Source organism: Scyliorhinus torazame, chromosome 3, assembly GCF_047496885.1.
Source record: "Scyliorhinus torazame isolate Kashiwa2021f chromosome 3, sScyTor2.1, whole genome shotgun sequence".
Classification (NCBI taxonomy): Eukaryota; Metazoa; Chordata; class Chondrichthyes; order Carcharhiniformes; family Scyliorhinidae; genus Scyliorhinus; species Scyliorhinus torazame.
In genome coordinates, this window is record NC_092709.1 from 74909757 (window position 1) to 74931092 (window position 21336).

Below are 21336 nucleotides of genomic sequence, written 5' to 3' on the forward strand. Positions count from 1 at the left end.
AGGGGACCCCTACAGATTGTAAAGATTTGGACTGTTTCTCAGCACAAAAGTAAAACTTCTGGGTCGGGAATCATCTCCCAGCTTGTGGCGCATCTGATGAAATATGGAAGAGTATACGAGACCCTCTCACAGAAGTCCCTCTCTTATTTAGTCATGACCACTGGATGCTATAACCCATGAAGGAGAAGCGTATTTGGGTCTCATTCAGATTTTATACTTTATCAATGTTTTAGTTATTGTCGTATAATGAGTTACTCAAATCACTTTGTTGCTAACGCCATTGTTGTAATTGGTTGAATGGATGCGGTTTCTGCGTCGCTGCTGGCAATTTACTGCTGTACGAAGTCTATATTAAAATCTACAGCATAATATTAACATTGATTAAAGTGACTTCCGGTGGCGGCTATGAGGGAGTAAGTCACGCATTTGGTGGCTCCCGCTCTGGCCGGACTTTTGGACCTTTCCCCCCAACTTTTTTACGGTTTGAGCGCTGGCTTTGAAGGCATTGGTGTATGGAACGAAGAACCCCAAGGGATCGAAAAGGGAGAAATAAGAAGACAAGCAAAGGCTGGGTGGAGGTTGCAGCAGAAGACAATATGGCTGATGTTCGGACCCCTGCTGTGACAGCCCAACCATCAACGGAGGAGTTGATGCAGGTCAACCAAGAGGGCTTCGCTAGGCAGAAACGGGACTGCCTTGATCCGATAAAGGAATCGATCGATCGGCTGGAGCGCAGGCTGGATGCCCAGGATCGGACGATTCAGAAGCTGGAGAAAGCGCTGGCGGACCGGGAGGAGCACCAAACGGTGGTTGAGCTGGAAGTGGGGATGCTGAAGGATCAGCAAAAAGGGCTGCTGGAGAAGGTAGAGGACCTGGAGAATAGAGCTCGCCGGCAGAACTTAAGAATTGTCGGTCTCCCGGAGGGGGCTGATGCTGGCGCGTTTGTGGCGAGTATGTTTCAGAAGCTTCTGGGGGAAGGGGCTTTTCCCCGACCGTTGGAGGTGGACAGGGCGTACAGAGCACTGGCGAGGAAGCCGCGGTCGGGACACACCAACCCCCCCCCCCCCCCCCCCCCCGCCCCAGGGCGATGGTGGTCCAGTTCCACAGGTTCCTGGACAAGGCGTGTGTTCTCCAATGGGCCAAGCGTACGCTGCAAATGGGACAACAGCATTTTGCGTGTTTACCAGGATCTGAGCGTGGAGGTGGCCAGAAGGAGGACAGGCTTTAACCAAGTTAAGGCAATCCTGTTCAAGAAGCGGGTGCAATTTGGACTGTTATACCCGGCGCATCTTTGGGTTACACACAAGGACCAGCACCATTATTTTGAGTCGCCCGAAGACGCGATGGACTTTGCCAAGAGGAAAGGGCTGGTGCTGAACTGAGAACTTTTTGTTTTAAGTTGCAACTTTTTGTTTTAAGTTGCAACTTTTTGAGTGATGTTTATATGTTTCTATTGTCGTTTCTCTTCTGTATTTGAGTTTGGTTGAAGAAGGGGAAAGGAAAGTAAAAGTTATTCGGTTTCTGCGGGTTTTCGGTGTTTTCGTGGGGGTGGCTGGTGGGGCTTTTTACTTTGTATTACTTTGATTTACAGTATTGGGGGCTTTTCTATGCATTTTTCTTTTTGGGTTGTCTCTTATGTTAATTGGGCGATTGTTTGGGGTCGGTTTGATGAGGGAAGTGGTTTCGATGGGCGGAGGGGAGGGGAGTGAGGGAACAATAGGTGGGAGACTTCTTGGCGCCGGAGGCGAGGGCCACCAGGCTAGCTGGGTGAGCTGGTCTATGGAAACAAAGTGGGGGGTGTGCATATAATTAATCTATGGCATGGGTTAGGTTACAAAAAGTGTTGTTGCTGGGGAGGGGGGGGGAGGAGTTACTCTGCTGACGAGGGAGGGACTTCGGTTTCGGGACAGAGAGGATGTCGGTGGTGGGGGCTGCCAGGAGGCAGGCCGATGGAGGCGCGGCGCATGGGCTGGTGGCGGGCCCAGGAAAGGGGATGGTTGATCGGCGGAGGGGGGGCGCGGTGCCCCCCAACTAGGCTGATCACCTGGAATGTTAGAGGGTTGAACGGGTCGGTCAAGAGGGCACATGTGTTCGCGCATCTGAGCGCTCTGCAGGCGGATGTGGTAATGTTGCAGGAGACACACCTGAAAGTGGCGGATCAAGTCAGGCTAAGGAAGGGTTGGGTCAGTCGAGTCTTTCATTCGAGGCTGGACACCATGACTAAAGGGTTTGCGATTCTGATCAACAAGCGGGTGCAATTTCAGGTGGGCAGTATAGTCTTGGACGGGGGGGGGCCGTTATGTCATGGTTAGCGGTAAGCTGGAGGGGAGGAAGGTAGTCTTGGTTAATGTGTATGCGCAAAATTGAGATGACGTGGAATTTATAAAGAGGTTGTTGGGGAAGATACCTGACCTGGACTCGCACAATGGTTATGGGAGGGGATTTTAATACGGTTCATCGACCCCAGCCTGGACCGGTCGTGTTCAAAAATGGGGAGGGTGCCAGCAATGGCAAAGGAACTGATAGGGTGCATGGAGCAGATGGGGGGAGTCAACCTATGGAGGTTTAGGCAGCCGACGGGGAAGGAGTTTTCTTTTTATTTGCATGTTCACAAGGTTTATTCCCAGATAGACTTTTTCATTTTGAGCAGGGAATTACTAGCGGGGGTGATGGACACTGGGTACTCGGCCATCACTTTTTCGGATCATGCTCCACACTGGGTGGAACTGCAGGTTAGTGAGGAGAGCTTCCAGCGACGGCAATGGAGGTTGGATGTGGGGCTGTTGGCGGACGAGGCGGTGTGCGAGAGGCTGAGGAAGTGCATGCAGAATTACCTGCAGGTCAATGAGACAGGGGAAGTCTCAGCAGCGGTGGTCTGGGAGGCGCTGAAGGCAGTGGTGAGAGGGGAGCTGATTTTGATCCGGGCTCATAGGGACAGGACGGATAGGGCAGAAACGGACCGACTGGTTAAGGAGATCTTACAGATAGACAGGAGGTATGCGGTCACCCCGGGGGTGGATCTCGTAAGGGAACATCAGAGGCTGCAGGCTGAGTTCGGGGTGTGTCCACAGGTAAGGCAGTGGAGCAGCTTAGAAAGGCGAGGGGTGAGTTTTACGAACATGGGGAGAAGGCCAGCAGAATGCTTGCACAGCAGCTTAGGAAGAGGGAGGCAGCCAGGGAAATAGAGAGGGTGGTTGATGGGGATGGGATTTGGCAGGGGAGTCGGCAGCGCTAAACAGGACATTCAGGGACTTTTACAGTAGGCTCTATTGCTCGGAACCCCCCAGGGGGCGGAGGGGATGATACGCTTTTTGGACGGACTGACCTTCCCAAGGGTGGGTAGGGAGCTGTTAGATGGTCCGGGGGCCCCGATTAGGGTCGAAGAAATAGTTGAGGGCTTGAAGGCAATGCAGTCGGGTAAAACCCCGGGGCTGGATGGGGAGCCGGTGGAGTTCTATAAAACGTTCTCGGGGATTTTAGGGCAGTTGTTGGTCAAGGTTTTCAATGAGGCAAGGGACAGAGGGGTGCTGCCCCCACCGAAGTCGCACGCCACTATTTCGTTGATATTGAAGCGGGACAAGAACCCGGAGCTTTGCGGGTCATATAGGCCGATCTCCCTGCTTAATGTGGATGCCAAGTTGCTGGCCAAAATTCTGGCCTCCAGGATTGAAGATTGTGCATCGGATGTGATTATGGAAGATCAAACCGGGTTTGTCAAGGGCAGGCAGCTGGTGGCCAATATAAGAAGGCTGCTCAATGGGATTATGGTGCCCCCGGAGAGTAGGGACGTAGAGATAGTTGTGGCAATGGATGCGGAAAAGGCGTTCGACCGGGTGGAGTGAGACTATCTATGGGAGGTGCTGGGACGATTTGGGTTCGGTAAGGGCTTTAATCGACTGGGTCAGGCTGTTGTACCAGGCCCTGGAGGGTAGTGTAAGGACGAATAGGACGACGTCGGACTATTTTAGACTGTACCGGGGGACAAGACTGGGGTGCCCCCTCTCCCCACTGTTGTTTGCGTTAGCTATAGAGCCGCTGGCAATTGCTCTGTGAGAGCTTCAAGGGGCTGGTTCGGGGGCGGGGGGGGGGGGGGGGGGGGGGGGGGGGGAGGCTGGAGCATAGAGTCTCGCTATACGTGGACGATCTGCTCTTATAAGTATCGGAGCCAGGGGCAGGGATGGGCAAAATTATGGTGATTGTGGGGGAATTTGGCCGATTTTCGGGGTATAAACTGAATATGACAAAGAGTGAGATGTTTGTAGTCCAGACGAGGGGTCAGGAGGGTCGGCTGAGGGAGCTGCTGTTTAGGTTAGTAGGGGACAGTTTCAGGTACTTAGGGATACAAGTGGCGCTCGATTGGGGCCGGTTACACAAGTTGAACTGATCCCGGTTGGTTGAACAGATGAGGGGCGAGTTCCAGAGGTGGGATGCGCTCCCGCTGTCGTTAGCTGGGAGAGTGCAGACGGTCAAAATGATGGGCCTACCGAGATTTCTGTTCGTATTTCAGTGTCTCCCAATTTTCATCCCGCGGTCCTTTTTTAAGAGGGTTAATAAAATCATCCTGGGTTTTGTGTGGGTGGATAAGTCCCCGCGAGTGAAGAAGGTGATGCTCGAGTGGAATCGGGGAGAGGGGGGGCTTGCGCTGCCGAATTTTAGTAATTATTACTGGGTGACTAACATAGCCTTGATAAGGAAGTGGGTGGTGGGGGCGGGGTCGGTTTGGGAGCGGATGGAGGCAGCTTCGTGTAGGGGCACCAGTCTGGGAGCTTTGATCACGGCACCTCTGCCGTTCCCGCCAGTGAGGTACTCCACCAGCCCTGTAGTGGTGGCGGCCCTGAGAATCTGGGGTCAGTGGCGGAGGTACGCTGGAGCAGTGGGAGCATCGGTCTGGTCCCCAATCTGTGACAATCACCAGTTTGCCCCGGGGAGCTTGGATAGGGGGTTCCGAGTATGGCGAAGGGCGGAAATTGAGAAGATGGCGGACTTGTTTTTAGAAGGGAGCTTCCCTGGCTTGAGGGTGTTGGAGGAGAAGTTTGGGTTGGCAAGGGGGAACGAATTTAGATATTTACAGGTGCGAGACTTTCTGCGTAGGCAGGTATCAAAGGATGGACTCACTTTGGAGCGTCCGCGATGCTGAGGACGTCGTGGATAGCACGTTTAGCGAGTTGGTCACACCGCAGGTGAAAGGTACTGAGGGAGATAGTAAATGGGTGACCAAAAGACAGAGCAAGAGTAGGAAGGCAGTGCAGGTGTCCTCTGCGGTCATCTCCCTGCAAAACAGATTTACCGCTTTGGATACTGTTGAGGGAGATGGCTCACCAGGGGAAGGCGGCAGCAGCCAGGTTCATGGCACCGTGGCTGGCTCTGCTGCGCAGCTGGGCAGGAAGAAGAATGGCAGGGCTATAGTGATAGGGGACTCAATTGTAAGGGGAATAGACAGGCGGTTCTGCGGACAAAAATCGAGACTCTAGGATGGTATGTTGCCTCCCTGGTGCAAGGGTCAAGGATGTCTCGGAGCGGCTGCAGGACATTCTGGGGGGGGGGGAGGGTGAACAGCCAGCTGTCGTGGTGCACGTAGGCACCAACGATATAGGTAAAAAACGGGACGAGGTCCTACAAGCTGAATTTAGGGAGCTAGGAGTTAAACTAATAAGTAGGACCTCAAAGGTAGTAATCTCAGGATTGCTACCAGTGCCACGAGCTAGTCAGAGTAGGAATGTCAGGATAGAGAGGATGAATACGTGGCTCGAGAGATGGTGCAAGAGGGAGGGATTCAAATTCCTGGGACATTGGAACCGATTCTGGGGGAGGTGGGACCAGTACAAACCGGACGGTCTGCACCTGGGCAGGACTGGAACCGATGTCCTAGGGGGGGTGTTTGCTAGAGCTGTTGGGGAGAGTTTAAACTAATGTGGCAGGGGGATGGGAACCGATGCAGGAAGTTGGAAGGTAGTAAAACAGGGACAGAAATAAAAGGCAGTAAGGGGGAAAGTGTAAGGCAGAGAAGCCATAGTCAAAAATCAAAAAGGGTGACAGTACAAGGTACAGTGACTGAGGGGAGCTCAGTGAATAGGACCAGGAATACTAAAAGAAATAAAACGGGAAGTGAAAACATTAATGGTAAGCGATGCGGCAGGTTGTTACAGGAAGATGTGGGTTCGACGACAAGGAAAATTAGGAGAAAGGTTAAGAGGAAATATAACTTAGGAGAGGTTACTGATCGAGGTGTTAAGATTAAGAACAGAGGTAAAAAAGCCAACATAAGTGTACTTTACCAGAATGCTCGTAGTATTCGGAATAAGGTAAATGAGTTGATGGTGCAAATCATCATGAATGAAAATGATTTAGTGGCCATTACTGAAACATGGTTAAAGGATGGTCACGACTGGGAGTTAAATATCCGAGGGTATCAAACTTTTCGGAAGGACAGAGTGGATGGTAAGGGAGGTGGTGTAGCTCTGTTATTTAAGGATGACATCCGGGCAACAGTAAGGGATGACATCGGTGCTATGGAGGATAAGGTTGAATCCATTTGGGTGGAAATCAGGAATAGTAAGGCGAAAAAGTCACTGATAGGAGTAATCTATAGGCCACCAAATAGTAACATTATGGTGGGGCAGGCAATAAACAAAGAAATAACAGATGCATGTAGAAATGGTACAGCAGTTATCATGGGGGATTTTAATCTACATGTTGATTGGTTTAACCAGGTCGGTCAAGGCAGCCTTGAGGAGGAGTTTATAGAATGTATCCGCGATAGTTTCCTCGAACAGTATGTAATGGAACCTACGAGGGAACAAGCGGTCCTAGATCTGGTCCTGTGTAATGAGACAGGATTGATTCAGGATCTCATAGTTAGGGATCCTCTCGGAAGGAGCGATCACAATATGGTGGAATTTAAAATACAGATGGAGGGTGAGAAGGTAAAATCAAGCACTAGTGTTTTGTGCTTAAACAAAGGAGATTACAATGGGATGAGAGAAGAACTAGCTAAGGTAGACTGGGAGCAAAGACTTTATGGGGAAACAGTTGAGGAACAGTGGAGAACCTTCCAAGTGATTTTTCACAGTGCCCAGCAAAGGTTTATACCAACAAAAAGGAAGGACGGTAAAAAGAGGGACAATCGACCGTGGATATCTAAGGAAATAAGGGAGAGTATCAAATTGAAGGAAAAAACATACAAAGTAGCAAAGATCAGTGGGAGACTAGAGGACTGGGAAATCTTTAGGGGACAACAGAAAGCTACTAAAAAAACTATAAAGAGTAAGATAGATTATGAGAGTAAACTTGCTCAGAATATAAAAACAGATAGTAAAAGTTTCTACAAATACATAAAACAAAAAAGAGTGGCTAAGGTAAATATTGGTCCTTCAGAGGATGAAAAGTGAGATTTAATAATGGGAGATGAGGAAATGGCTGAGGAACTGAACAGGTTTTTTGGGTCGGTCTTCACAATGGAAGACACAAATAACATGCCAGTGACTGATGGAAATGAGGCTATGACAGGTGAGGACCCTGAGAGGATTGATATCACCAAGGAGGTAGTGATGGGCAAGCTAATGGGGCTAAAGGTAGACAAGTCTCCTGGCCCTGATGGAATGCATCCCAGAGTGCTAAAAGAGATGGCTAGGGAAATTGCAAATGCACTAGTGATAATTTACCAAAATTCACTAGACTCTGGGGTGGTCCCGGCGGATTGGAAATTAGCAAACGTGACACCACTGTTTAAAAAAGGAGGTAGGCAGAAAGTGGGTAATTATAGGCCAGTGAGCTTAACTTCGGTAGTAGGGAAGATGCTGGAATCTATCATCAAGGAAGAAATAGCGAGGCATCTGGATGGAAATTGTCCCATTGGACAGACGCAGCATGGGTTCATAAAGGGCAGGTCGTGCCTAACTAATTTAGTGGAATTTTTTGAGGACATTAACAGTGCGGTAGATAACGGGGAGCCAATGGATGTGGTATATCTGGATTTCCAGAAAGCCTTTGACAAGGTGCCACACAAAAGGTTGTTGCATAAGATAAAGATGCATGGCATTAAGGGGAAAGTAGGAGCATGGATAGAGGATTGGTTAATTAATAGAAAGCAAAGAGTGGGGATTAATGGGTGTTTCTCTGGTTGGCAATCAGTAGCTAGTGGTGTCCCTCAGGGATCAGTGTTGGGCCCACAACTGTTCACAATTTACATAGATGATTTGGAGTTGGGGACCAAGGGCAATGTGTCCATGTTTGCAGACGACACTAAGATAAGTGGTAAAGCAAAAAGTGCAGAGGATACTGGAAGTCTGCAGAGGGATTTGGACAGGCTAAGTGAATGGGCTAGGGTCTGGCAGATGGAATACAATGTTGACAAATGTGAGGTTATCCATTTTGGCAAGAATAACGGCAAAAGGGATTATTATTTAAATGATAAAATATTAAAACATGCTGCTGTGCAGAGAGACCTGGGTGTGCTCGTGCATGAGTCGCAGAAAGTTGGTTTTCAGGTGCAACAGGTGATTAAGAAGGCAAATGGAATTTTGTCCTTCATTGCTAGAGGGATGGAGTTTAAGACTAGGGAGGTTCTGCTGCAATTGTATAAGGTGTTAGTGAGGCTACACCTGGAGTATTGTGTTCAGTTTTGGTCTCCTTACCTGAGAAAGGACGTACTGGCACTGGAGGGTGTGCAGAGGAGATTCACTAGGTTAATCCCAGAGCTGAAGGGGTTGGATTACGAGGAGAGGTTGAGTAGACTGGGACTGTACTCGTTGGAATTTAGAAGGATGAGGGGGGATCTTATAGAAACATATAAGATTATGAAGGGAATAGATAGGATAGATGCGGGCAGGTTGTTTCCACGGCGGGTGAAAGCAGAACTAGGGGGCATAGCCTCAAAATAAGGGGAATTAGATTTAGGACTGAGTTTAGGAGGAACTTCTTCACCCAAAGGGTTGTGAATCTATGGAATTCCTTGCCCAGTGAAGCAGTAGAGGCTCCTTCATTAAATGTTTTTAAGATAAAGATAGATAGTTTTTTGAAGAATAAAGGGATTCAGGGTTATGGTGTTCGGGCCGGAAAGTGGAGCTGAGTCCACAAAAGATCAGCCATGATCTCATTGAATGGCGGAGCAGGTTCGAGGGGCCAGATGGCCTATTCCTGCTCCTAGTTCTTATGTTCTTATCATCCTTCCCACTCCTGCCACTAAGGGGGATCCAGGATAGGGTAGTGTCAAGGGGATGGGTGGGAGAGGGGAGCGTCTCGGACATCTACAAAGAACTCATGGGGACGGAGGAGACGCAGACCGAGGAGCTGAAACGTAAGTGGGAGGAGGGGCTTGGTGGTGAGATGGAGGATGGCTTATGGGTGGACACGTTCAGCAGAGTCAATACGACCGCAACATGCACCACGCTCAGCTTCATCCAATTCAAGGTGGTCCACCAGGCCCACATGACAGTGGCCTGGATGAGTAGATTCTTTGGGGTGGAGGACAGGTGTGTAAAATATGCGGGAGGACCAGTGAACCATGTTCACATGTTCTGGGCGTGTCCAAAACTGAGGGGATATTGGCAGGGGTTTGTGGACGTCATGATCAGAGTATTGAAAATAAGGGTGGCAATGAGTCCAGAGGTGGTGATTTTCAGGATGTCAGAAGACCCGGGAATCCAGGAGGAGAAAGAGGCAAATGTTCTGGCCTTTGCTTCCCTGGTTGCCCGGAGACGGATACTGCCAGCTTGAAGGGACTCAAAGTCCCCGAACTCGGAGACCTGGTTAACCGACATGGCGAGCTTTCTCGGCCTAGAGAAGATTAAGTTCGCCTTTAGAGGGTCACTGTTAGGATTCGGCCGGAGGTGGCTACCATTCATCGACTTCTTCGCGGAGAATTAATCGTCAGCAGGGGGGGGGGGGGATTAGGGTAGCGTAGAATAGGGGGGCAATTAGGCGGGTCTTGGCGGGATGGGAGTCGGTGATTGCACTATGTCTATTGTTCTTTGTACATTGTTTTTATACTGTTGCTGTTTGTAATGCCAAAAATACCTCATTAAAATTGTTTATCAAAAAAAAATTGATTAAAGTACGTTTAACACCTAGATTGCAATATTGTGCATAGCAATAAAATAAAGGCACTCAGAGAGTATCTACTGCAGAAAGCAGTAGAAAATAACAGGTTGTTGATGAATATCGACAGGAAGAAGACTGATAAGCTCAGCAATACTTAAGTACTCAACTATAAGTGCCCTCAGAATAAAACATCTTGTTGCTTGAGGAGTAAAATTGTTGGGGATCCATTTCTGTCTTCAATACTTAGGCACAGTGGGCACGATTCAATGGACTTAAAACAAAGTCCGCTGTCAGGTGCGTTTAGCGGAGTGTTTCTTGATGGCCATATCACTGGGAAACACCCTGCCATTCAATGGCACTTTGCTGTTTTTTGGATATTGGGAGTGTTTGTCCGCTGAGGCCATACTTGGAGGGATTTCCTGCTAGCGAGCAGATCTCATGAGCAGGAATGGCTGTTCACATATCTGGGAACCATTTTGCTTGGCAGCCCCTACCATTACCCACCACCCCCCACTTTAAGCTCCCCCTTTATTGACCCCCCCCCCCCCCTCACACACCAACATTGGCGAGGCCCCTGGGGACCTCCCTTCCAATTAGCAGCCCCCCCTCCCTGGGCCCAATCCCTGTCAATGCCAACTTGGAAGTGTGATCCTGGCACTGCCAGTGTGCCAGGGTGGCAATGCCAAGGTGCCGATGGCATGGTAGGGTGCCACCCTGCCCTCAATCATCCAGGGGTCTGCAATGGCCTGTGAATCCCACCCCTCCCACCGCAAGGTGCCGGCACGCCTGGTCCACGTTTGTGTGGACCAGTACTAAACGGCACTCGGGCAAGGTCTCCCTGGCACGGTCCTCGAGTCCTGGGAACTGGGTGAATCTGGCGTCTGGGTACTTAAATGAGCCATTTGGCTAATTTACATATGCAGATCTGGATCTTGTCCAGCAAGGGCAAGATCCAGATCGGGCTGGGTGGAGCGGGTCAGTAACTCATGACCAGCCACCCGGTGCAAAGCCCGATTTGGGGCTCTCACACAATTCACCCGTTGCACGGGGTCGCTGAATCGCGCCGTGATTTGCAATCTGGGCATACATATCAGAAAAGCAAGCATAAGTTACCAATGATTTCTTGCCCCTTCAGGAAAAATGTCTTACTCTGAAAAGAATACAGCATGGATCCATTTGTTTCTATGCTTTTCGCTTTGATATCAATTACACAATATGCAGAAAACAAAACGAAGAATAAGACATATACAGATGGACAAAATATCATGAGCAAAACATGTAGTTAGTATTTCTGTGTAGTGATTGTCATGATTTAATTTATATGGTTACAAAAATAACTCATCATTATCCAACTGAGTCAATGAATGAAGTCTCTTGCTTTCTTGAGATGATAAAAAATAGGCAAGGTGAGAAAAGCTCAATACTTTTCTTTTATTGTAGCCATTCTTCTCAGCTCTATCATATGTCACCTGTAAACATGTTACCTATCCAAGGGTGTTGAGTTGTTTTGTATTCCTCAGTATCCCAAATAATTCTGACATCCTATTTTTGGCGGCATTAGCACACTTGAAGGCCCAATGGTCACACTTATTTTATTGGGAAATTATATCATAACTTCTTTTAATTTCAAAGTTGTTTTGTATTTTTTCCAACTCTAAATAAGACTTTGAAACAAGCTCGAGTTTGTACTCCTGCAATTACTCTGTCAGTGTAAAATAAGTTACATTTATTGATAAAGATTAGGTTGTTTTGATAAATAAATCAGCATACATGACTCCCTCAGACCCTCTTGGAGATGAATTACCTCAGTATCAGCTTATAGCACAAGGTACAACTCTTACAGCTTTCTGTTAACTATAGCTGAAGTGGGTATAACTTGGTTCAGGAGTGCTAGATGTGTGCACTTTAGGAAATTATAAATGTTTGTCTGACATGGTTAATTTTGAGGCTACGTCAAACTTGGGGCAATTCATTGGTTACATAAGGTAAATATGCTGAATTGTATGATGGAAGATCACCATTGGGAGGTATGGCACAGCATGTTTTCCAACCTCAGTCTTACTATCAGTGGTGCCAAGTATAGGCCGGAGGCTTCTCTCCAGGAAAGGAGAACGAGACACTGTTGGGCACACAAAACCCAAGGACAGTCAATTTCAGTTCAATGCTAGCGGGGATGTAATAGCAAGTCTCCAGCCCACTCTCATGGTGTGGAATGAAAACCGAGAAAAGGGTGGAAGGGGCGAAAAAAAATGAAATGACTTGCAAAACATTACAGTTTTGATGGAGAGGAAGTACAAAATATAGTTAATTTATGAATGATAAATAATGTTATCAAACCGTGCTGTCAAACTGGCCAGTTTTCAGAAGTCTCAGCTCTAGTTGGGAACAGCCTGTTTGGGAAACTCAGGAGCAAAGATCACCACAGTTGTTCACAGCAGGATTTTGTGCTGGATAGGCCATTGTTCAGGATGGAGTGCAAACTTTTATAATACTGGTTTCTGAATGTTAAATAAAAACAGCAAATGCTGGAAAAACTCAGCAGCTCTGGTAGCATGTAAAGATGGAAGAAACAGAGTTAACATTTCGAGTTCAAGGGCAGCACGGTAGCATTGTGGATAGCACAATTGCTTCACAGCTCCAGGGTCCCAGGTTCGATTCTGGCTTGGGTCACTGGCTGTGCGGAGTCTGCCCATCTTCCCCGTGTGTGCGTGGGTTTCCTCCGGGTGCTCCGGTTTCCTCCCACAGTCCAAAGATGTGCAGGTTCGGTGGATTGGCCATGCTAAATTGCCCTTAGTGTCCAAAATTGCCCTTAGTGTTGGGTGGGGTTATTGGGTTATGGGGATGGGGTGAAGGTATTGACCTTGGGTAGGGTGCTCTTTCCAAGAGCCGGTGCAGACTCGATGGGCCGAATGGCCTCCTTCTGCACTGTAAATTCTGTGATAATCTATGAATCCAGATGTCATTTCTTTCGAGCCAAAGAAAGGTGGAATTGCGGGGCGAGATTCTCCGACTCCCCGCTGGGTCGGAGAATCACCGGGGGCTGGCGTGAATCCCGCTCCCGTCGGTTGCCGAATTCTCCGGCACCGGAGATTCGGCAGGGGCGGGAATCGCGCCGCGCCGGATGGCGGGCCCCCCCCCGCAATTCTCCGGCCCGAGTGGGCCGAAGTCCCGCTGCTAGAATGCCTGTCCTGCCGCCGTGGATTAAAACACCTACCTTACAGGTGGGACAAGGCGGCGCGGGCGGGCTCCGGGGTCCTGGGGGGGGGGGGCGCGGTGCGATCTGGCCCCGGGGGGGTGCCCCCATGGTGGCCTGGCCCGCGATCGGGGCCCACCGATCCGCGGGCGGGCCTGTGCCGTGGGGGCACCCTTTTCCTTCCGCCTTCGCCACGGTATCCACCATGGCGGAGGCGGAAGAGACTCCCTCCACAGCGCATGCGCGGGGATGCCGTGAGCGGCCGCTAACGCTCCCGCGCATGCGCCGCCCGGCAATGTCATTTCCGCGCCAGCTGGCGGGGCGGAAATCAGTCCGGCGCGGGCCTAGCCCCTCAAGGTTAGGGCTCGGCCCCCCAAGATGCGGAGGATTCCGCACCTTTGGGGCAGCGCGATGCCCGACTGATTTGTGCCGTTTTTGGCGCCGGTCATCGCGTCGATACCGGAGAATTTCGCCCGTGATGAGTTTTATGCTGTTGAAGAGAGGGGATGAAGAAGTTGCTGCAAAATAGTTTAGCGATAGTTAGGAGCTCCAGAGAAATTAAACAACAAAGACGTTATGGAGGCAAGACAAAGGGAGTGATTAGTAAAGTCGCCTTTTGAGGGGGAGAGCTGACTGGTGGTGATTTAACCTGAGGGGCAAGGTTGAGAAGGCACGGCCTTCATGAATAACCTCAGCCGATACGGGAATTGAACCCGCGCTGTTGGCCTCGAACCAGCTGTCCAGCCAACTGAGCTAAATTCTCACTAGTGACATAAAAGTAAAATATCAGAATGTGGTAATAGCAAAATAAGGGTCAGAACTTTCTGAAAGAAAAACATGAGAACCAGTCACAGACCAGCTCTTGGGAGAGTGAGGGAGCAAGGGGAGGGAAGGGTGCAAAAAAATCAAAATGGAGGACAGAGTTCATGGCCTAAAGTTGTGAAACTCAATGTTATGTCCAGAAGGCTGTAAAATGCATAATGGCAAGATGAGGGTCTGGATTCTCCAATAATGGGGCTATGTCCCCACGCCAGCGTGAAAACGCTGGCGTTTCATTCTGGACATTCCTTAAGAAAGTCCTGAGTGATTCGCCCATCTGCAGGGGGCTGGCAGGGCCCCGGAACTCTGGCTGCGGATACGGGGCCCTGCACTTCCGGTCAGGAGTCTGGGCATGTGCACGGCGGCGGCCGCCTCATGTGACATGGCGGACTCGCACAGTGATGGAAGAAGTAGATCTCCCCGAGATTGCACGTGCCCGCGGATCGGTGCCGCCCGATAGCTTGCCTGGCCGTCAATGAGGCCCCCTCTCCGGTGAATGATCCCCCTCCCCCCACCAGGGCAGCCACGGACTAAGTCCGCAGCCGCCACCCGACGGGTGATAGGTGGTTAGAACCATGCCATCAGGAACTCGACCTGTTGCCTGCGGAGAATCGCGGGGTGGCCTCTGTCAATGGCTCCCTACCCACGCCGCATAGTTCGCGTGTGCAATTCTCCAGTCCGAATTTCCGAGTTAACGGCCATTCTCACCCCCCGTGCCGAATGAAATTTCTGCACGGAGAATCTAGCCCGAGGTGTTCTTCCTCCAGTTTGCGTTGGGCTTCATTATAACATTGTAGCAGGCCAAGGACTGACATGTGAGCATGAGAGCAAGATGGTGAATTGAAATGGCAAGAGACAAAAGGTCAGTGTCATACTTGCAGACTGAGCGTTTGGTCTTCCCAATGTTGAAACAACCATATTGTGAGTGGTGAATACAATAGACTAAATTGAAAGAAGTGTAAGTGAATCGCTGCTTCAGGAAGGTGTGTTTGGGATCTTGGACAATGAATGGGGAGGAAGTAAAGGGACAGGTTTAACACCTCCTGTGATTGCATGGAGAGGTGCTGTGGGAAGGGAATGAGGCTTTGGGGATGATAGTGGGATGGACCAGGCTGTCACAGTGTGAACAATGCATACAGAATGACGACAGGGGAAGTGAGGGGATCATCGGTGGTGACATCATGCTGGAGTTGGCAGTAATGGCGGAGGATGGTTCTTTAAATACAGAGGCTGATGGAGTAGAATGCAAGGATAAGGAGAACCCAATCATGGAAGGGAGCGGCATGGGTAAGGGCAGAAACTCAGGAAATGGGTCAGAAACAGTTGATGACCCTGTCAACCACAGTGGGGGGTGGAAACTCGGCTCAGGAAAAAGGAAGACATGTCAGAAATGCTATTGTGGAAGGTAGCATTATCGGAACAGAGAGAGATGGAGAAACTGGAAAAAAGGGATGGAGTCCTTACAGGAAGCAGGGTGTGAGGAGGTGTAGTCAAGGTAGTGGTGGGAGACGGTCGGCTTGTAATGAATATTGGTAGACAGTCTATCCACCAGAAATGGAGACAGAGATGTCAAGGAAGGCAAGGGATGTGTCCATATGAAGGTGAGAGAGGGGTGGAATTTGTATGCAAAAGCAATTTTTTCAGGTCCAGACGAGAGCACGAAGCGGCACCGATTCAGTCACCGTTGTACCAGAAAACACGTTATGGGAGGGTGCCAGAGTCGGACTGGAACAAGGTATGTTTCTATTTTACCTCATTTTGTTAATAATTAAAGTGATTAATCACTTGCACCACCCATTGCTATGGTAACAATGTGTTTCAAGACTTTTACCATAATTTCTCATACAGAATATTACGTACACTAACCTGACAAAGTATTCTGAATGACACGGTGATAGCGTCTTTTCCACCTCTTTCCAAAAAGGAAAGTTATCCATTCACTGACATTAAAAACAATGTACAAATATTATTTTGATTTTCCTGACAAAACCTGGTTAGTCCTGGCAGCCATTTATGAGCATCTTACTGTTTGGGAGAAAAAAATAATAATCACAGACATGTTACATGTAACACTTGTACATTTTATTTTAATTAAATCAGCCATTTTACACATTGCAGTTGCTATGTATTTGTTAGTGTTTTAAGTTTGCTTCCATTTATCTTTATTCTAATACATGCCCTCATAGATATCATATACAATATTTGTTATCACCATGGGAACAAGATGCTGATTCGTCAACTTAAAATTCACTCCTTCTCACAGTTCCAAAGTTCTTTGATTACACAGCAAAAAAAATAAAAAGGTATAAATCAAAACATAATTACAGAGGCATCATCTGTGCTGCAAGTAACACCACATGGCAGGGCCAAAACAGTTACACACTCCCTCTGGTGGTTTTTGTAGTCAGTCAGTGCAGGCCTCGACACAAACAAAACAGGACTGACATTCAGCCTGCACTGATTGAGTAAATTAAAGATTTATTTGTTTAACTTTCTGAGCACTGAGCGGATATTGTCCTCATATTAACAAGTATTATGTACCATAATAACTTTTTTAAAAACTGCAATAAAATCTTATGAATACACTGAAGGGTAGAACTGAATAGTTAAAAATACTATATATTTATCAGAATTGATTCCTGCTTTTAATGTTTCTTTTTTTTTTGTTGAGGCAGCGAGCTGAAACATTTCCCCAGTGCAAAGATGGTTAAACAACCGTATAGATGATTACAACAGCTATAAATACTACATGCATTTACAAAAAGAAGCCAGTCTTGTTACGTAATGCTGAAATAACCAAAGGATTCGGTCTTTTTTTTTGTAAAGTTCATCCCATTTCCACTTGTCTACAGTGCAGGTGCCAGTAGAAAGTACCAGACCACAAATGCAAGACTACGTGGTTTGGTGGAAGCAGTGAAGAAAGTTGCAAATTTCTGGAAACAAGTATGGCAGCATGAATTACACGACCAAATGTAGCCTGCCACGTGCCCACTGTTTAAATTCATACTAATGCAATTAATGGAGATATGTCTGATACATTAAGTACAGGTGCTAGCATATTTATTAAGCTTTTGAGAAATTTTGAGGGACTGTAAGATTCTTAAGTGCTCCCTACTAGGCCTGCACACTCACAATCTGTTACTATGGCGACATTTAGTCAGACTCAATTCGGCAATGAAGAAAGGATCTTGTGTTTGGTGGCGATTGGTGTAGTCAAGGTAGGCAGTGTCTTAGTTTCACAAGCCAAAACACTTTTGCTATTTACATATTTGTGTTGTAAAGTCCTTCGGCAACAGAAAATGAGAAGAGGCCTGTGGATGAAGTATTTTCGGAATTTCCGAATGGTTGTTGCAGTTTGGAGGCAGCAACGTTTGCATGTTCCTAATACAGCCACATGAGGAAGCTCTAGTGTTCAAACAGTATTAAGTCATCCAAGATATGGATGCCATCTTTGGTCACAAATTTACTTACGGTAAAGAAAAGTCTAATTCAAATCTACCTTTCCACACAGGTACTCCCGAATCTTCAGATGGGAAAAATAATATACAATTTCTTCATGTGAGCAAACTGTGCAGTACTGACAGAATAGATGTGTGTGATTTGAGCTGTTTATTTTTCATCCTGTTTCCAGTCCTCACTGCAAAAGCGACCAAGAAGTTGTTGTAGGTCGCGTTTCAGGTCATCTTTTCGTAGCGCTTCAGGCACGTCTTCCAGCCGTTCCTCATGTATATGCTTCCCCTCCTGATCCTTCACCACAGTCCTCTTCTGTGTGCTAGCTTTACTCATGATCGCCCTGGAGAAAGGGATAGAGGGAGAAAACAAGATAGCAGATGGAAAACAGAGAAAGAGAGGGCAAGTCCAGTAAAGGAGAGAAAGGGAGGCACCAGGAAAACAAAACTTTAGTGCAACATTTATTGATATGATTAATGTTTTCCAAACAGCCGCTTTGCTAATTATTTGAAAAGAAGTAAAATCCATGAACTGTCCAATCAAGAACTGATAGCACTCGTCTGGTTGCACAATAAATTTGTGCGGTATTTATCTTTGTGCTTTTGCTCTTACACTCTTTAAACTAGCAAGTTGGGGGGGAAGGGAAGTGTAAAGCTATGGACAGTATAATGGTTAATGGAGATCAAGGCAGCAGGTTACGTGACAGGTTATTATGTAGAGATATGGGTTCAAAGACAAGGAAAATAAGGAGAAAGGGTAAGAGGAAAAATAATTTGCGAAAAGTTACTGATCAAGGTGTTAGGATTCATAACAAAGACATAAAAAACAGCATAAGTGTACTTTACCTGAATGCTCATAGTATACGAAATAAGGTAAATGAGTTGATGGCGCAAATCATCGTGAATGACTATGATTTAGTGGCCATTACTGAAACATGGTTAAAAGATGGTCACGACTGGGAGTTAAATATCCAAGGGTATCAGACTATACGAAAGGATAGAATGGACGGTAAGGGCGGTGGTGTAGCTTTGTTGTTTAAGGATGGCATCCGGGCAATAGTATGGGATGATATTGCTGCTATGGAGGACAAGGTTGAATCAATTTGGGTGGAAATCAGGAATAGTAAGGCGAAACGGTCACTGATAGGAGTAGTCTATAGGCCACCAAATAGTAACAGGATGGTAGGGCAGGCAATAAGCAAAGAAATAACAGATGCATGTAGAAATGGTACAGCGGTTATCATGGGATATTTAAATCTGCATATCGATTGGTTTAACCAGGTTGGTAAAGGCAGCCTTGAGGATGAGTTTATAGAATGTGCCCGGGATAATTTCCTGGAACAGTATGTAATGGAACCTACAAGGGAACAAGCGGTCTTAGATCTGGTCCTGTGTAATGAGGCAGGATTGATTAATGATCTCATAGTTCGGGATCCTCTTGGAAGGAGCGACCACAATATGGTGGAATTTAAAATACAGTTGGAGGATGACAAGGTAAAATCAAACACTAGTGTTTTGTGCTTATACAAAGGCGATTACAATGGGATGAGAGAAGAACTAGCTAAGGTAGACTGGGAGCAAAGACTTCATGGTGAAGCAGTTGAGGAACAGTGGAGAACCTTCCGAGCGATCTCTCACAGTGTTCAGAAAAGGTTCATACCGACAAAAAAGAAAGACGGTAGAAAGGGGAAAAATCGACCGTGGATATCTAAGGAGGTGAGGGAGAGTATCAAATTGAAGGAAAAAACATACAAAGTGGCAAAAATTAGTGGGAGACTAGAGGACTGGGAAGTCTTTAGGGGACAACAGAAAGCTACTAAAAAAGCTATAAAGAAGAGTAAGGTAGACTATGAAAGTAAACTGGCTCAGAACATAAAAGCAGATAGTAAAAGCTTCTACAAATATGTAAGACAAACAAGAGTGGCTAAGGTAAATATTGGTCCTTTGGAAGATGAGAAGGGAGATTCAATAATAGGAGATGGAGAAATGGCTGAGGAGCTGAAAAGGTTTTTTGGGTCAGTCTTCACAGTGGAGGACACAAATAACATGCCAGTGACTGATGGAAATAAAGATATGATAGGTGAGGACCTTGAGATGATTGTAATCACTAAGGAGGCAGTATTGGGCAAGCTAATGGGGCTAAAGGTAGACAAGTCTCCTGGCCCTGACGGTATGCAACCCAGAGTGTTAAAAGAGATGGCTAGGGAAATTGTAAACGCACTAGTGATAATTTATTAAAATTCACTAGACTCTGGGGTGGTCCCAGAGGATTGGAAAGTAGCAAACGTGACACCACTGTTTAAAAAAGGAGGTCGGCAGAAAGCGGGTAATTATAGGCCGGTAAGCTTAACTTCGGTTGTAGGGAAAATGCTGGAATCTATCATTAAGGAGGAAATAGCGGGGCACCTGGAGGGAAATTGTTCCATTGGGCAGACGCAGCATGGGTTCACAAAGGGTAGGTCGTGTCTGATTAATTTGGTAGAATTTTTTGAGGCCGTTACCAGTGCAGTAGATAACGGGGAGCCAATGGATGTGGTATATCTGGATTTCCAGAAAGCTTTTGACAACGTGCCACACAAAAGGTTGCTGCATAAACTAAAGATGCATGGCATTGAGAGTAAAGTGGTAGCATGGGTAGAGGATTGGTTAACTAACAGAAAGCAGAGAGTGGGGATAAATGGGTGCTTCTCTGGTTGGCAACCTGTAACTAGTGGGGTCCCTCAAGGATCAGTGTTGGGCCCGCAGTTGTTCACAATTTACATAGACGATTTGGAGTTGGGGACCAAGTGCAATGTGTCAAAGTTTGCAAACGACACTAAGATGAGTAGTAAAGCAAAAAGTGCAGAGGATACCGGAAGTCTGCAGAAGGATTTGGATAGGTTAGGTGAATGGGCTAGGGTCTGGCAGATGGAATTCAATGTTGCCAAGTGTGAGGCTATCCATTTTGGGTGGAATAACAGCAGAATGGATTATTATTTAAACAGTAAGATGTTAAAACATGCTGCTGTGCAGAGGGACCTGGGTGTGCTGGTGCACGAGTCGCAAAAAGATGGTGTGCAGGTGCAACAGGTGATTAAGAAGGCTAATCGAGTTTTGTCTTTCGTTGCTAGAGGGATGGAGTTCAAGACTAGGGAGGTTATGCTGCAATTGTATAAGGTGTTGGTGAGGCCGCATCTGGAGTATTGTGTTCAATTTTGGTCTCCTTACCTGAGAAAGGACATATTGGCACTGGAGGGAGTGCAGAGGAGATTCACTAGGTTGATCCCAGAGTTGAGGGGATTAGATTATGACGAGAGGTTGAGTAGACTGGGACTGTACTCATTGGAGTTTAGAAGGATGCGGGGGGGATCTTATTGAAACATATAAAATTATGAAGGGAATAGATAGGATAGATGCGGGCAGGTTGTTTCCACTGGCCGGGGAAAGCAGAACTAGGGGCATAGCCTCAAAATAAGGGGAAGTAGATTTAGGACGGGGTGTAGGAGGAACTTCTTCACCCAAAGGGTTGTGAATCTCTGGAATTCCTTGCCCAGTGAAGCAGTTGAAGCTCCTTCTTTAAACATTTTTAAGAAAAAGATAGATACCTTTCTAAAGAATAAAGGGATTCGGGGATATGGGTGTACGGGCCGGAGAGTGGAGCTGAGTCCACAAAGGTCAGCAATGATCTCATTAAATGGCGGAGCAGGCTCGAGGGGCCAGATGGCCTACTCCTGTTCCTAGTTCTTATGTTCTAAAAAGAGGAAAATCATTTATAGAAATTTGAAGAAACACCTGATTTAAATGGCAAAATGTAGGATGAGTTCCGAAAATGGAAATGATTTTAATCATTCTCCCAAG

General features: G+C 47.3%; 1 protein-coding gene across 27 annotated transcripts in view; it reads right to left on the minus strand.

Annotated features, from left to right (window-relative positions):
- Window positions 1–16110: 16110 nt before the first annotated feature.
- ank2b (ankyrin 2b, neuronal) overlaps window positions 16111–21336 on the minus strand; it is a 1300297-nt gene continuing 1295071 nt past the window's right edge. For 24 of the 27 annotated variants that reach the window (XM_072495860.1, XM_072495874.1, XM_072495872.1 and 21 more), the window contains one exon: window positions 16111–17843. In XM_072495860.1, the coding sequence (XP_072351961.1) occupies window positions 17660–17843 (184 nt within the window). In that variant the 3' untranslated portion in view covers window positions 16111–17659. The other 3 variants (XM_072495871.1, XM_072495864.1, XM_072495873.1) reach the window with 2 other exon arrangements.